Genomic DNA, 14,101 nt, shown 5'->3' with positions numbered 1-14,101 from the left:
ATGAGTTAGTATGTAAAGGTTTCAAAGTTTCCATACATTTGGTGTACACTTAATATCACATGTAGGTTCCTCTAGAGCTGGTAAATGGTAAATTTTCTTACATTCCTAAACACATATCAATATTAACAATTTGATGCATAACTCAACATTTATCATCACCAATTTAAGATGTCATCCTAATGACCACAACGGAAAAATTACTAAACATAATACTATTTAGACTACAATAGACTGCATTTAATTTACCAAGCAGATTTGCAAAGCTTAAAAATGGGTCAACTAAATTCAATTTTAAAGCAGACCAATCGAATTCTTTGAAACGCCAAACAACTAATACATGTCACGCACTTAAAAAAAACATAAGACAGATTAAAAGTAGAAAACATAACACGATGTACACAATCTTAGAATGCATATCAGCATACCAAGTCGATCAACAAAAGAAAGAAGTGGGTCAATCAAATTCAGATTTCAAAAGCCCTAATTCTTTCAGCATACAACGACTATATATATGTCAAGCCAGCTACACTTTAGTTATGATAAACCCATCAGTAAAAGAAATAAACATGTCTGCCAACAATCGTTCTAGGCGACTACACTCCATCCACAATCACATTTTAGTGTTTGTCACCGTCGTTTCCGACCCCTATCACCAATGATGGCTAGATACATACCATAGCCGCAGTACGTTGACTTGAAAAAGGTACAAATACTAACAGGAAGACGATGGAATCCTAGTCGCCGGGTATAACCAATAGCTCTTTACCACTGTCATCCGCCATCCGATAAGCCCTATATAACTAACCTCTGATGCGTTAAGCACTTCATCACGCACGATTTCGCACTTGATGTCTCCGACATTAGTGTGGAGGTAACCGACTATGAACATACAGAGATTACATAAACAGTTTTTAGCAGCGACGTAAAGATGCAAATAAACTATTCGACGAAATTCAAAAAAAGAAACTGCACATACCATTTTTTAGAAGCCCAATAAGCAGTTTTCTATGTGTGAACCTCCGTTGTGCACTGTCGCGCCGGACCGTCGGATGCAATGGCGTCTTCTTCGACAAACTATCGCTATCACCGGCGGCAGAACCACCGCCATGAAACACCGCCGCAACCCACCGTGGAAGCGGTTTTCTCTGTATATTCTTCTATTGCGCTCTCTCTTTCTCTGATATGATACCGACGAGATTGATGTTTGAAGGGTTTGGTGGTTTTCTACCACCGCCCCCTACAGATGAGACATCGCACGTCTCATTTGGTGACGAGGCCTCCACCACCAAATAGGCCCAGTCAAATACCAGCAGCACAAAAACTACTAAAGCACAAATTCTAATACCTAAACGAAAAAATCGAACCTTATAAAGAACGCGACGGACGGTCACCAGAGGCATTTCTGTAATTCCCAATCTCCCGCCGGCAACTCCTCCATCTCCTCTCTCAACGCCTCTGGCTGGCCATATTCGGGGTTCTGTGACTCACACTGGTCTTTTAGGCTTGGGAATCCACCAGAATGTTGTCGAGCGAAACCTAGAAGCCACAACCGTCACGGTCGCCGTCACCACCACCATGGGTGGCCGGTCGGAGACGTGGCCGGGTTTTCCATCTCCGCCGCTCCCCTCTCTCTCTCTGTCCATCGCTGCTTTCTCTACTGTTTGCCGCGTCAAAACCACCCAACCATCATCACTGCCAAGAGGGTGGCTAGCCGGGGAGGGTGGCCAGCCGGACGATGGCTCTGCCTTTCTCTCCACCTCTAATCTGTCTCTCTCTTACTCTTCTCTCTAACCCTAGTGTATGTGTTCATACAACAAAGAAAATAATAGGAAGCGTTGGAAATCCTTAAAATACCCTATATTACTGTTCAAAGCTTTGAGTTTTTAATATATAGGGGAATACATAATAAATTAATCAACATCAATTAGGTTAATATTTTTCCAACACCGTTTTGTTAAATATTTTTTGAACTCCCTTCGCAGCCCATCTGACAAGTTCTTTCATACGTGAAAGAGTTCTTGAACCATACCACAAAATTGAGTCGAGAGCTATAAATATGGGAATGATAAATATGCATTTTATTACATGTAAAGAAGCCTTTTAATATGTTGAATAAACAAAACAACAAAAAACAATTATCAGAAACATTATAGTAAAATAGTGTTATAATTTTGTAATGTTCGTTTAATACAGAAACTAAATTGTAACATTACACATAATAATTTGTGTTCACTGTTTTCTTTTCTTTTCTCTAATTAGAACAACATTTCCTTGAATTATTGTCATAATCACCAACTTTTATAGCGGTTGTCTGGCTAGGAACTTGAGTAGAAGAAGAGGCGGCATCTTGAGCAGCCAAGGCTTTCTTACTTACTATCTTATATATGTCCAACAAAATCATCTGAAACGCCTTTTCAACATTATATGCTTCAAGTGCAGAAGTCTCCAAGAACACGAGCCCTTCTTGCTCGGCTAACGCTTGACCATCGCTTTCTTGAACCGCTCTATGATGGCTCAAATCCGCCTTGTTTCCAGCCAACATGATGACAATGTTGGCGTCTGCATGGTCCTTGAGTTCCCTTAGCCAACGGCGCACGTTTTCAAACGATTGCTTCTTTGTTATGTCATAGATCAACAGGGCGCCTACGGCTCCTCGGTAATATGCGCTTGTGATTGCTCGGTACCTCTCTTGACCGGCTGTGTCCCATATTTGGGCCTTTACAATCTTACCCTCAACCTACATTGTAATGTTCTATCACTACTAAACAAATAAGTATCACTATCATCCGTTAAATGGATTACCGACATATCCCAATTATTATTATTTTTTTAAATACCATAATAAATAAACTGACCCGTTGATCTCGAATTCTCCATTTCTTTTTATTTTTAACCCATATACCCGTTATCAAAAAATTCATGGCTTTGTCAATACCCTGCTAACCAACAAAGGTTATTACAGGAAATTGTGAGAAGGCCGACGAACCTGGATAGTCCTTGTTGCGAATTCGACACCTATGGTTGATTTAGATTCCAGACAGAATTCATTCCGCGTAAACCTAGAAAGAATGTTCGATTTTCCGACACCCGAATCACCGATCAATACTATCTTAAACAGGTAATCATACCCGTGAACTTTGTCCACCTTATATGCCATTTCTCCTTTCTACACTTTCTACAAACCAATAAACATCTGGGAAAGATTAGGTAGATCACCGAAAACATGAAGAATAAATTAATGAACGATTTATATATTTATGGTTGAAAGATATATAATGTACGTTCTATAATATAAATTAAAATGAATTCAAATAACTCACCGTGCATGCAGAAATGGCTAATGAAGAAGTGAGAAATTGGACGGTAGGACAAGGGCAGGAGTTGCACGGAATATTAGAGAAAGCAACAAGAGAGGGAGAGAATGCCTATCAAAAGAAATAGAAATTCCGAACAAATGGGAAATTTAATGGAGAATTTAGAAGGAAACATTCTGAAAATCCTCCAACTGTCTGAAACTGAAAAGTTTCACTAACATCCCCTAGTTTTATTTCAATGGAGTCAAAGCACCCTTTTACTTTGCTAACATGGAAATATGGAATCCTATGTCCTAGATGCAATAGCCCAAATATTATGGAATTTTGTGTATGTCCAGCGAAGGTGTAAATGAGTCGATCCGAGACTAACTCGAGCTCGCTTAAGCTTAAACTTAAGCTTAGTTCATTTAATTTACAAGAGACTGAGACTGACTCGTTTATTCTGCATTATTAGTTCAACAATATATTTTTGTGTGTGTATATATAAGAAAACTAGAATGAAAACCCACTTACGTTAAGAAGATGTTGTAAACCCTTATGTAACACTACCTAAAACAACGTATTTTTTATAAAAGAATTTAGGGCATGTAATATACATGTTTTCCAGCATTTAGAGCAAAAAGAAAAACGAAGCTATCGCTGAGTATATATTTAAAAAAATAAAGAGTAAAATGTCAAAATCATCTCTAAGGTTTGAGTTAATTTGTCCATTACATCCAAAATAACTTTTGTTTGTATCTGGACACCTGTTGTTTGATTTTGTTGTCATTTCCATCCAAATAACAACCTAGTTAAATTGTATGGTTAACTCAGTAACAATTTTGGCAGTCTACCCATTTATTTTTTTTATTTTTTTATTTTATCTTTTACCTTTAAGTATAAAAATTGTTATTTCCATAATATAAATTAGCAACATTTTGTTGCTTTATGTTGTTGTACTATATGCATAGGGAGTATTTCAAAAAAAAAGTTGATTTATCAATTTTAACCCTTTTGATTTTTTTTAATTTTAACACAAAGGTTTTCATCTTTACAATTTAATCACAACATTTTTTTTTTATTTTCAACTTTGGTTCCCCGTACATTTAATCTTTCGCAATGTGCGTGTGGGGTTCGACGTTTTTTCGTCTTATTTTCCCATTTGACAGGCCCGTCGCAACGCGTATATTTTCCTCCATTTGACCGGTTCGTCGCAACGTGCGGATCCTAGATCGACTTAGTTATTATTTTCTACATTTCGGTCTAATTTCTTCACATTAACACGCTACAACGGGTGTGCGTGGCTCAACGATTTTACGTATGCTTTTCGTTCGGTGTTATTCGTAACACCCCAAAAGTGGGTTTGGTAATCAAACCACGTTAATAGTGATAACGGGTAAAACACCGTTAGTGGTAAAAATTAACGTGGTAAATATTAGAATTTAAATAAATAAACTTGATGTTAATTAAAAGAGGATAAATACTTTGAGAAAACAAAAGTATATAGAAGGCCCGAGTTAACGGAACTTAAAATAAAACGGGTTATGACTTCCCAACCCATTAAGTTAACTAGGAATGTTTAACCTAGTTAATAAGGGGAATATTACTAGAAATAGGTGGGTTATGGTCTACTTAATGACTAACTAAACTAGAGGGACCTAAGTTGCCAAAAAGGAGACTTGAATTATAAAAACTAAAAAATTAAAACACAACACACACTTTGTGTGTGTGTGTGCGTACGCCCAGGAGCAAGAACAAGGAGCTCCAAACCCTAGTTCAACAAATTGATCAAATTGAAGCCCAAATCAAGAGTCAAATCAATGCATGAACACAAATTCGTGATCACCAAGTTAAGGGGATCGTAAGGTATGTCGAATTTCTAACATTCGTGATGTTGTAAAAATTTGATAATCATCCTAATCACGAATTAGGCATGAATTAGAGAAGCTATGGCTAGATTAGTGATGTATACTTGCTTAGGAACGAAACCCTAAGTGAAAATCATACATAACATGCTATGAATTGAATGATTGAATGAATTCCCACACTAGGCTAAGTGGGTATTAGTCATAAGATGGAATTGATGATATGATTATGATTAGAATCATCATGCATGTTAAGTAATCGGGAAATACTTAAACAATTTGCAAGTTTGAGTATTTGATCATAAGTGATAGTGGTGAATTTTGATGTTAATCTTGGTAAAAATGACTAGTTATGAACTAGTTAGCAAATGTGTAGAATTATGACCATTAGGTGTTTGTTAAAATGCCTATATGAGAAGTAAAATGTTGAAATTCAAGCGAAACGCGTAATTGGCAAGCTTGACTAATTACATGAGATATGGGATAAAACGGGTCCTAATCATAACGTCGATTTGCCTTAACCATGCATATTATATGATTAAAGGTAGTTGACTTTAGAAAGTTAAACAAACCTTTGATGAAGTCGAATAGAAGTTTCGACATAAGATCCGTAAGATGAAATAGTCATAAAAATGATGACTAATCTAACCATCTTATGAATTATGATGCTAGTTTGACTCTTGACAAGCTAGATGGAGGCTTGGGGAAAGAAGCGGGTCAAACGGAACGTATACGCGGAAAAGAGCATAATTCGGATACAAGGTAAGTAAAGCTTACACTCTAATTATTTAATACCTATTGGTTTGATAGGTCATGAATAGTAAGTTTTGTTTTAATCTATGATGTTCCGACACGGCAAGTGCGGTCCGGAACAAAAGACAATGGTCATAAATCATGTTTAATGGGTAAAACGGAACGAGTCATATAAATAAGATGGTAATAAATATCATCTCATAAAGATTCATGGTCATTTAGACCGAACAGGTCAAAGGGTGAAAATATATCACCCTTTGATAATATTGACTAATGATTTGTCGAGTTGTGTAATTTTAGGAAAAAACAGCACATGGATGTTTACATCGCTATATCCTAGCGGCCACTAATGCAAGGTATCCTAACGGGTCAATACATTGATCCGAGCCAGGTTTGTGTAATGATTCAACTCATCATGTAGAACTTGAGGTTTTCTAAGAGTTAAACAAGGTCAAATTGGATATTTGGTTATCTTAAAGATAAACCGAGTAATTCAAGTTATAATTGTAGTGTTTTAGAAACATAATGGTTTCTAAACAAGGTTATAGTTAAAAGACCGGATTTTTGGGTCAAACAAGTATCTGAAAGTCCTTCGTCGTAAAAGAAAGACCAAAATTGACCAAAACGCCCTTGTAGGCTAAATTGAACAAACAACCCTTAAAGGTTATTTGGAAACGTGTTTCATGATTAGATAAATACTTAGAATAAGTATAGAAGTTGAAAGATGTAATACATTAGTCAAATGGCTCTATTTGAGTCTTGCCGTAAAATAATAATCCGAGGGGTAAAACACGGAACATATAGATATCCACATTAAATCCAACGCACATATAGTTGTGGTGGAAGATTACTTGATAAGAAATGTAGGAATAAGATGCTAGAAATGAATGAAAGCGATTTCAAGCTTTAAAGTGCTTAAATACCCTTAACGGGTCAAAATAAGCATACGAGCGAAAACGGGTTAAAACTGTGTAAGAAACTGTGATTAGAACCTAACATGGTAGATAACATTAATTTGAAGAAGTGCACGTGATATAAGGATCAAACAAATATGTTTGTTTGATAAAATGCATAAACGGGTTAAAATTCGGTAAAAAATTAATGAGTCGAAGGCTTAGAAGTCAAAAAAAATTATTATGTTGGATGTTGGATTTTAACTCCATATGATGGAGAATTAAATTACGGACGTGTAGGAAAAAGAATCGCGTAAAACGGATCAATAACGAAGAAGTTATGGTCGTTTCCGTAAAAACTGGTATTGCTGAAAAATGCAGAACCCAGCTCCAGAGCTGCTGGAAAACGGTCTCCCTCGTGCCACGCGAGGGAGCAACGTGGTGCCGGCGCATGGCGCGACAGGCACTGTTTTTGGCGAAAATTTTTTATTTTAATCAGTTTCGCATCCCGGACTCGTTTACGCACGTTTTAGACTACGTATGACTAATCCGACTCATGTTTTATGAGTTTCATGTATAATTTTAGCACCGGAGGACGATCAAGCACAACGAAGAACCGAACACGATCAAGAAATAAGCTTCCGCATTATGTATCGTTGTTATGTTAAATGACGAACTCACACATGTTATGTTGTATAGTTTTAATTCTGTAAAAAAGTTTAATGAAACCCGTATTTTCAATGTATTTGAAATTCTAATTACCCGTTTATCTTCGTAAATTATACTAAAATCGTTAAATAATAATAAGGGTGTTACATTATTTTTCCTTGTTTATTTATTTTATTTTTACGAGCTTTTACGATGTTGGTGGTCGCTGGCAGTGGTGTGGCATTAATGCTACATGGCACGGTTTTACGCACGTTTTTAACCTATTAAGTTTTTTACTAATAATTTGTTTCGAGTTTACCCCTGTACCTCCTTTACTTAAAAACTAATTTTACGTACATATTTATATGCACGTGTCAGTATAAATCTGATCTGCTCTACGTTTCGACGTAAACTTTTTCTAGGAAACGAGTCATGTCCAATATAATATGTCTTTATTTAAAAAAAAACATTTTTCCGTGCATATTTTTATGTACATTTCGCTATAAATTTGATTTGGTGTACGTTTTGATAAAAACTTTTTTTTGCGAAACGAGTCAGGTCAAATATAATGTCACACCCTGACTTTTGCGTAAGCATGTGCGTGTGACTTGATTAGTTTCATCGCATTCAATTATAATAAACAACTATATGACTAAAATTGATGTTCATCCATTCATAAGTTTTAAAAATATTACAAACACAAGTTGTTAAGTTTCAACCAACAAACTTCATGTTAAGTCACAAACCATCCAAAAGAGATTAAGTTCCATACATGGACTTTTAACAAAAGACTAGTAAACCATGGCTTTGTTTCATATATCTTATCCAGGATAAGATATACAAATCAAACCCTTCAAAATAGGATGACATCTACTCTTGTAAATCACTTCATGAAATCATTTCCAACGCCGTAAGATCCATTTAATTTCCTCAAATACATGTAATTTGAAAACATCAACATATGTTGAGCGAGTTCATGTGTTTTTGTATGTGAGCTCGTATAAATTTGTAAACATTTGAAAGAATTTCCTTTGATAACCGGTATGTAAGCGTCATGAATAGATCAATTAATGTTTTGCAAGGACATTAATATGTGTGCAATGGCGTAGGAAGGCTCAAAGCTAGCAAATTTTGTACCGGTCCACCCGGCTGGAACGACATAGTCACTACATGCGGCCACTTCAGGACCTATGAGTGGGGCTCGCTACACCCGATAGATCTACCACTCCTGCCCCTCGGTATTAAACAAGATTAATGGTCTTAAGTGTGCGCCTACCCATCCACGTGATCTAACAGTTCATTCCTTAGCTAAACCATACATGTATTTCACCCCGAAAGTTATAAATCCGAAAACAGTTAAAAGAAAAGGGGGACATGAACTCACTGATTTGCGTCCGTAATCCTGTGTACCCAAAGTAAGTATCCTTAAGTCGTACTACCACCTACATACGTGCTAAGTTTTATTAGACGCTTAGGTCGTGTAACAACTCTTAGCCTTAGTTATTTATTAAGACTTATTTTGGAATTCTGGTATACTTTGAGTTACATGCTTGGTGTACATTATATAATTCCAAATTATATAATTATTAGTTAAAATAAGGATATTTTAACTTAAATTATTTTCATCCAATTATTTGGAATATTGTTAATAATAATATATTTTTAACTTGTTTCGTTATAGGGTTCACACATATATACCTTCAAGTATAGGTATACTTGTATTTGCGTATTTTACCAAGTGTTGGTAGTGTATGTCGGTATGTGTTTATACATATAGGAATACGTATTTTCTTGTATTTATTAAGTATTTTATACTTAATTTATGTGTAATTTTCCGGAATATTATTTTTATACAATTAAAAATCACCAACTTTATATTTTTGAAATATACATATTTTAAGAGAATTTTTATAGAAAATATCTATAAATTTTATTTGATAAAAATATGTATACTTCCACATATATCTTAAAAATAATATATTTTTAAGATTTAAGTTAGAAAAATTTATATTTTTGGTTTTCACTAAAATAATATATTTTTGAGTTGTTCTAGAAAATATATATTTTTTTCCACTTCAAAAATATTATTCCTATTTTGACAAAATATGATATATTTTATAATAGTTGTAAAAATTCATATTTTGTCGTTTCTTCGGTTTCAAAATTACCGTTTACCACATTTGTCAAGATACAAATTTATTTCCGGAATATATATATATATATATAGTCCAAATGTCCATCGTCCGATTCATCCAATATTTAGGTATAAGTTATATATTTATTTTTCTTGTGATTTTTGTAATATTTCATATTGCAATTTTTAGTATTTTGGTGTGGTGTATTATTTTTCAAGTTTCTAATTTTTAGTATAACTAATACAAGTAATATACATGTAGCACATAATTTTGTGACTTCTAAATATATATTTTCCTAAATATATATTTAGTCATTTTTGTTATTAAAAATCAACCTCCAATACTTGTAATTTTTGTAACAAAAATTATGGCAAATTTTTTATTCAAAACCAAGATCAAAAATTACTTGTAAACACTTGTTTAAAAATATTTTTCTAAGTGTTGGATTTTTATAAAAAAAATTTCATAGTTTCCCTTGAAAATTGAGGTTTCCATGCTTATTAGCATATCATTTTCTTTTCAAAAATTCATCATCAATCATCAACAATTAGGCTACAACTTACCATAAGCCATAATATACACTTCTACAAGATGATGTGAACTTGAAGTTTTATAAAATCTTGTAGTATTTTAACATGATGTTTAACATGTTTAACTAACACTAAAAACATAATTTTTATTTCATAAAACTCATTCTTACAAATTTTCAATCTTTACAACTTGTAACTCACTTTTACAAAAATTCATCTTCTTGGATTTTTCATGTTTTCCATACTTTAATGGTTCCATTTTAACACCTAAAACATGTTTATTTTCTTTTGGAAAACCAAGTCTTGTAAATCATGAAGTAACTTTATGTTTCTTGAAACTTTTATTTTTGAAATCTTATATTTTCAAGACTTACAACTTGTAGGAATCATCATTCTACACAAAATCACGTTCATCTTCAAGTTCACACTTAACATAAAGGATGATCAACTTAGATCTTTCAAGATTCATCCTCATTCTTGCTAGATCATGTTTTTAATCATCATCTAGCAAGCTTTTATGTGGTTATCTACACCATACATGCAAGAAATCATCAAGCAAGTTCATCACATACACTTAAACAACTTAGATCTTCATGATTTTAAGCTTTATGTTTATGTACATCTTCTTGTTTTGGTGTGATCTTTAGATTATTTTGTTACTACATACTTTAACTACTAAAATCAAGTGTAAAAACAAGATCAATAAGGCTTGCTACTAGCACTAAGGCTAGGGAAGAACAAGATGCAAGATGAAGAAGAAAAGAGGCGGTTAATAGCTCCACAAGATGGTCCTTCAACTCTCCTTGCTTGCAACCTTCCTAAGTATGCTTGATACACCTTAGATCACCCTTAGATTATATGGAATTGAGCTAGAAAATGATGGTGAAGAAAGGGGTGTTTGGTCGTGAGCTATGTAGAGGGAGAAGAGAGTGTTTTTGAGTTTGAAAGTGTTGAGAATGATAAGTGTTATGAACTTGTGGTTTTTATAAACTTACTCCCAAGATTAGTTTATACATTGGTCTAAATGCTCAATATCTTAACAACATTCATAATTTAATAATCAAAAGAACGGGGGGTGTGGGACCCCTATGTTGACCGCCTCCAGGGGAGTCTTGGTTTGATTTCAACCATTAGTTACATATTAGTTAAGTTTTAAGTGTTCTAGTTAGAGGTTTAAATGTGTTTAGGTGTTTTAAGATGTAATATGATGTTTAGTGGTAATAACTAGTTTTAGGATGTTAAAACAATGCTCCTAGTTCAATTTTGGTGTTTCGGGTAGTGTTCGGTTGTTCGTTTGGTTATCGGCTCGTTAAGGTGCTAAATTGCGCAGTTTAGTGTGCTATGAGATACCTTATATGATAGTTTTCATTCCCGACACTTTACAAGTTATTCTGGACACTTAAACCTCATTTCTGCATTATATTTTGGTGCTCAAAAGCTGAATTTTGCTGATTTCTGCAGAATTCTGCATTTAGGGTGTATTTCGGGCACTTTTTGGAGCTTAAATCGTCACTCGGGAGGCATTTTTATAACCGTTACTTTCCTACATAGAATTCTAATGTAAACTTTTGTTTCAGGACTCATTCTGTGTCCTAACAACATGTCTATCTGAGTACATGAACTCCTGTCAGTACTTCTAGTTTATCTGATTCTTGTGCTAGTTTCGTTCTGTGCACTAATTTAACTGTTTCAAGTTGCATTTGACAATCATAAGTAACATGCAACATGTAATGTATTTGTATGTCTTTGAAAGTAAACAAAAAATCATTCATATCATTAATTCATCATACACAACCATATATCACAAGTTACTGTTCACATTGTACGAAAATACATGGAAAAGTGCCGGTTGTCAATATAATTTGTTTTCGTGTTTATTTTATGAATGTTTCGTAAATTTTGTTTCGAATCGAGTGGAGCAAAATAGTGGTTTCTTTTTTTTCATGTTTTCAAAAGCTCAATTAATCCCTTATGATTAAACGTGGCAACTTTTCCGTTATATCCATCACTTTTTCTATGTATGAGTCGGGTCACATATGATATGATGTGTTATGATTATACAGTATAAATTTGATTTCCTTTATGTTTTGATCCAGTCACATTGCTTATACTGGTTACATTGACTTCAATCAGGTACGTCAAAACACGCATTTTTATATGGTTAACGCATCACATAACGTTTGGACTGATCCATTCGATGTTTGCGATGTACCCGCAGAGTATTTGTGTCAAAACTATCTATGAATATAGCTATCACGCTTCTAAACACATTAAACCTCCCAACTACTTATAAACATTTAGAAACTAAAATACATAACATAAAAAAAATAAAAAAGTTAAACACTAAAGATTCCATTGGCTTTGCATTTCTGAATTTTACAAGAAACTATTACATGACAGACCTTCTTTTTGCGATAGATAGCGTTCTATAGATTTTTAAACTAGTAAAACATTAGAAACTAAAATATATAACGAAATTAAAATGTTAAAGACTGAACGTTCCACCGGTTTTGTCATTTCCAGACTGAAGTTTATATGGAACAATTACATAACACACATACTTTTCGGAATACAAAACTTACCCCGAGTCGTATAAGTTGTTCGGATAATATCTTAAATTTTTAAGCTAAGAAAAACGTCATATAAAAATAATTTCATACCAAATACATAATATTTTCAAGAAAAAAAATAAGCACAGTAGAAAATCGTAGCATCTTATCTTCGTTAAAAATGTGGTGTATGTTAAATGTCAAGCCAACGAAACAATGTATATATTGTATAAATATAAGTAATTATAAAAAAAACAAAAACAAAACCATAATATCATAAACATTGCGTTAAGGTTAAAACAAAATGAAAAAAAAGAAAATTCTATTTTCGCGTGAGGGACATAGGACCAAAACCCTTGCTTAAGGCTAAGAGCCGTCTGATGCTTCATGGATCAGACGCAAGACTACGAAAGGCCGCACCAATGCGCCTGTGAGACGCATTGTTGGAATTCTTACACGTTACTATTGGGTAATGTTTATGCGTCCCGACTAGATGCAAAAAAGTGCATTGTTTTTTGGGAATCCTTTAACGCGTTAATGTTTAATTACGTAAAGTAGTAAAGTCAAAAGTTTTTTTCGTTATTTTCCCTTTTACGGAAAGAGAGTCACATGTTTACAAGGAATTCAATGTAAACTAGTAATAAGATCCGCGCGCATTGCGGTGCGGGTACTTCGTAAAATCAAACGGATTAGTACAAGCGTTATGTAATGTGTTACCCATATGAAAACACGCGGTTTGACGTATCCGATTGAACTCAATGTATCCTATAGTTGCATTGCGATTGGATCAAAACGTAATGTAAATCGAATTTATATCGTACAATCATAACGTATTATACGCGACTCGACTAACTCGAATTTATATCGTCAAGCCAAAAACTCTAGAGGGGGTCAAAGTGGCATTTACAAAGTTGATAAAAAGTTAAGTGGTTAAAAATTACATTTCCTAAACTTAAAGGCTAAGAAAGGGTAAAGATAAAATTTGATAAAGTTTTGGGGTAAGAAGGAAACTATAACAAAGTTGGGCCTGAAAAGGAAACTATAACAAAGTTGGGGCTGAAAAGGAAACTACCACAAAGTTGGGGCTGAAAAGAAAACTACCACAAAGTTGGGGTGTCAAAAAAAACTATTTGTAAAATGGAGTAGTAGTTTAGGGACTAAATTTGTCATTTTATGAAACTTTAAAGGTACCAAAGTAAAGGGGCTAAAATTGCAACATCATTAAAGTATGGGGGGGAGGCAAAGCCGGTGGGGTTTCCACCGACTTTGTCCTTTAAGTTATAGCTAGTATTTTGCCCGTCGCGCGTTGCGGCGGCGCGCAACGGGTTGAACTGTGTATTCAGACACGAAGTGTAAAACACAACGCATAAGACACATTACGCTACACACAATTCATAAAAACAATGCGTTGCACATAATTCGTAAAACACAATGC

General features: G+C 34.2%; 1 protein-coding gene and 1 long non-coding RNA gene across 2 annotated transcripts; both read right to left on the bottom strand.

Moving 5' to 3' along the window:
- Window positions 1-440: 440 nt before the first annotated feature.
- LOC110894887 lies at window positions 441-1,831 on the bottom strand. The gene is made up of 2 exons (XR_002566784.2): window positions 977-1,831; window positions 441-879 (listed from the first exon to the last, which is right to left on the bottom strand). It is a non-coding gene; the product is annotated as an uncharacterized LOC110894887 (long non-coding RNA).
- A 319-nt stretch (window positions 1,832-2,150) lies between these two features.
- Window positions 2,151-3,170, bottom strand: LOC110894886 (ras-related protein Rab2BV). Its single transcript, XM_022142136.2, has 2 exons — window positions 2,987-3,170; window positions 2,151-2,737 (listed from the first exon to the last, which is right to left on the bottom strand). The coding sequence occupies exons 1-2, from the start codon at window positions 3,155-3,157 to the stop codon at window positions 2,252-2,254; spliced, it is 657 nt and encodes a 218-aa protein (XP_021997828.1). The 5' UTR covers window positions 3,158-3,170; the 3' UTR covers window positions 2,151-2,251.
- Between the last annotated feature and the right edge of the window lie 10,931 nt (window positions 3,171-14,101).

The sequence above is a fragment of the Helianthus annuus genome, chromosome 12 (genome assembly GCF_002127325.2).
Source record: "Helianthus annuus cultivar XRQ/B chromosome 12, HanXRQr2.0-SUNRISE, whole genome shotgun sequence".
Taxonomy (NCBI): domain Eukaryota; kingdom Viridiplantae; phylum Streptophyta; class Magnoliopsida; order Asterales; family Asteraceae; genus Helianthus; species Helianthus annuus.
This window is presented reverse-complemented; position numbering and strand designations above follow the sequence as displayed.

Excerpts from the sequence above, each read along its gene's own strand:
- LOC110894886 (XM_022142136.2), bottom strand. The coding sequence starts at position 3,157 with ATGGCATATAAGGTGGACAAAGTTCACGGGTATGATTACCTGTTTAAG. Across the intron at positions 2,738-2,986 it reads TCGCAACAAGGACTATCCAG|GTTGAGGGTAAGATTGTAAA; the intron begins GTTCGTCGGCCT and ends ATTACAATGTAG.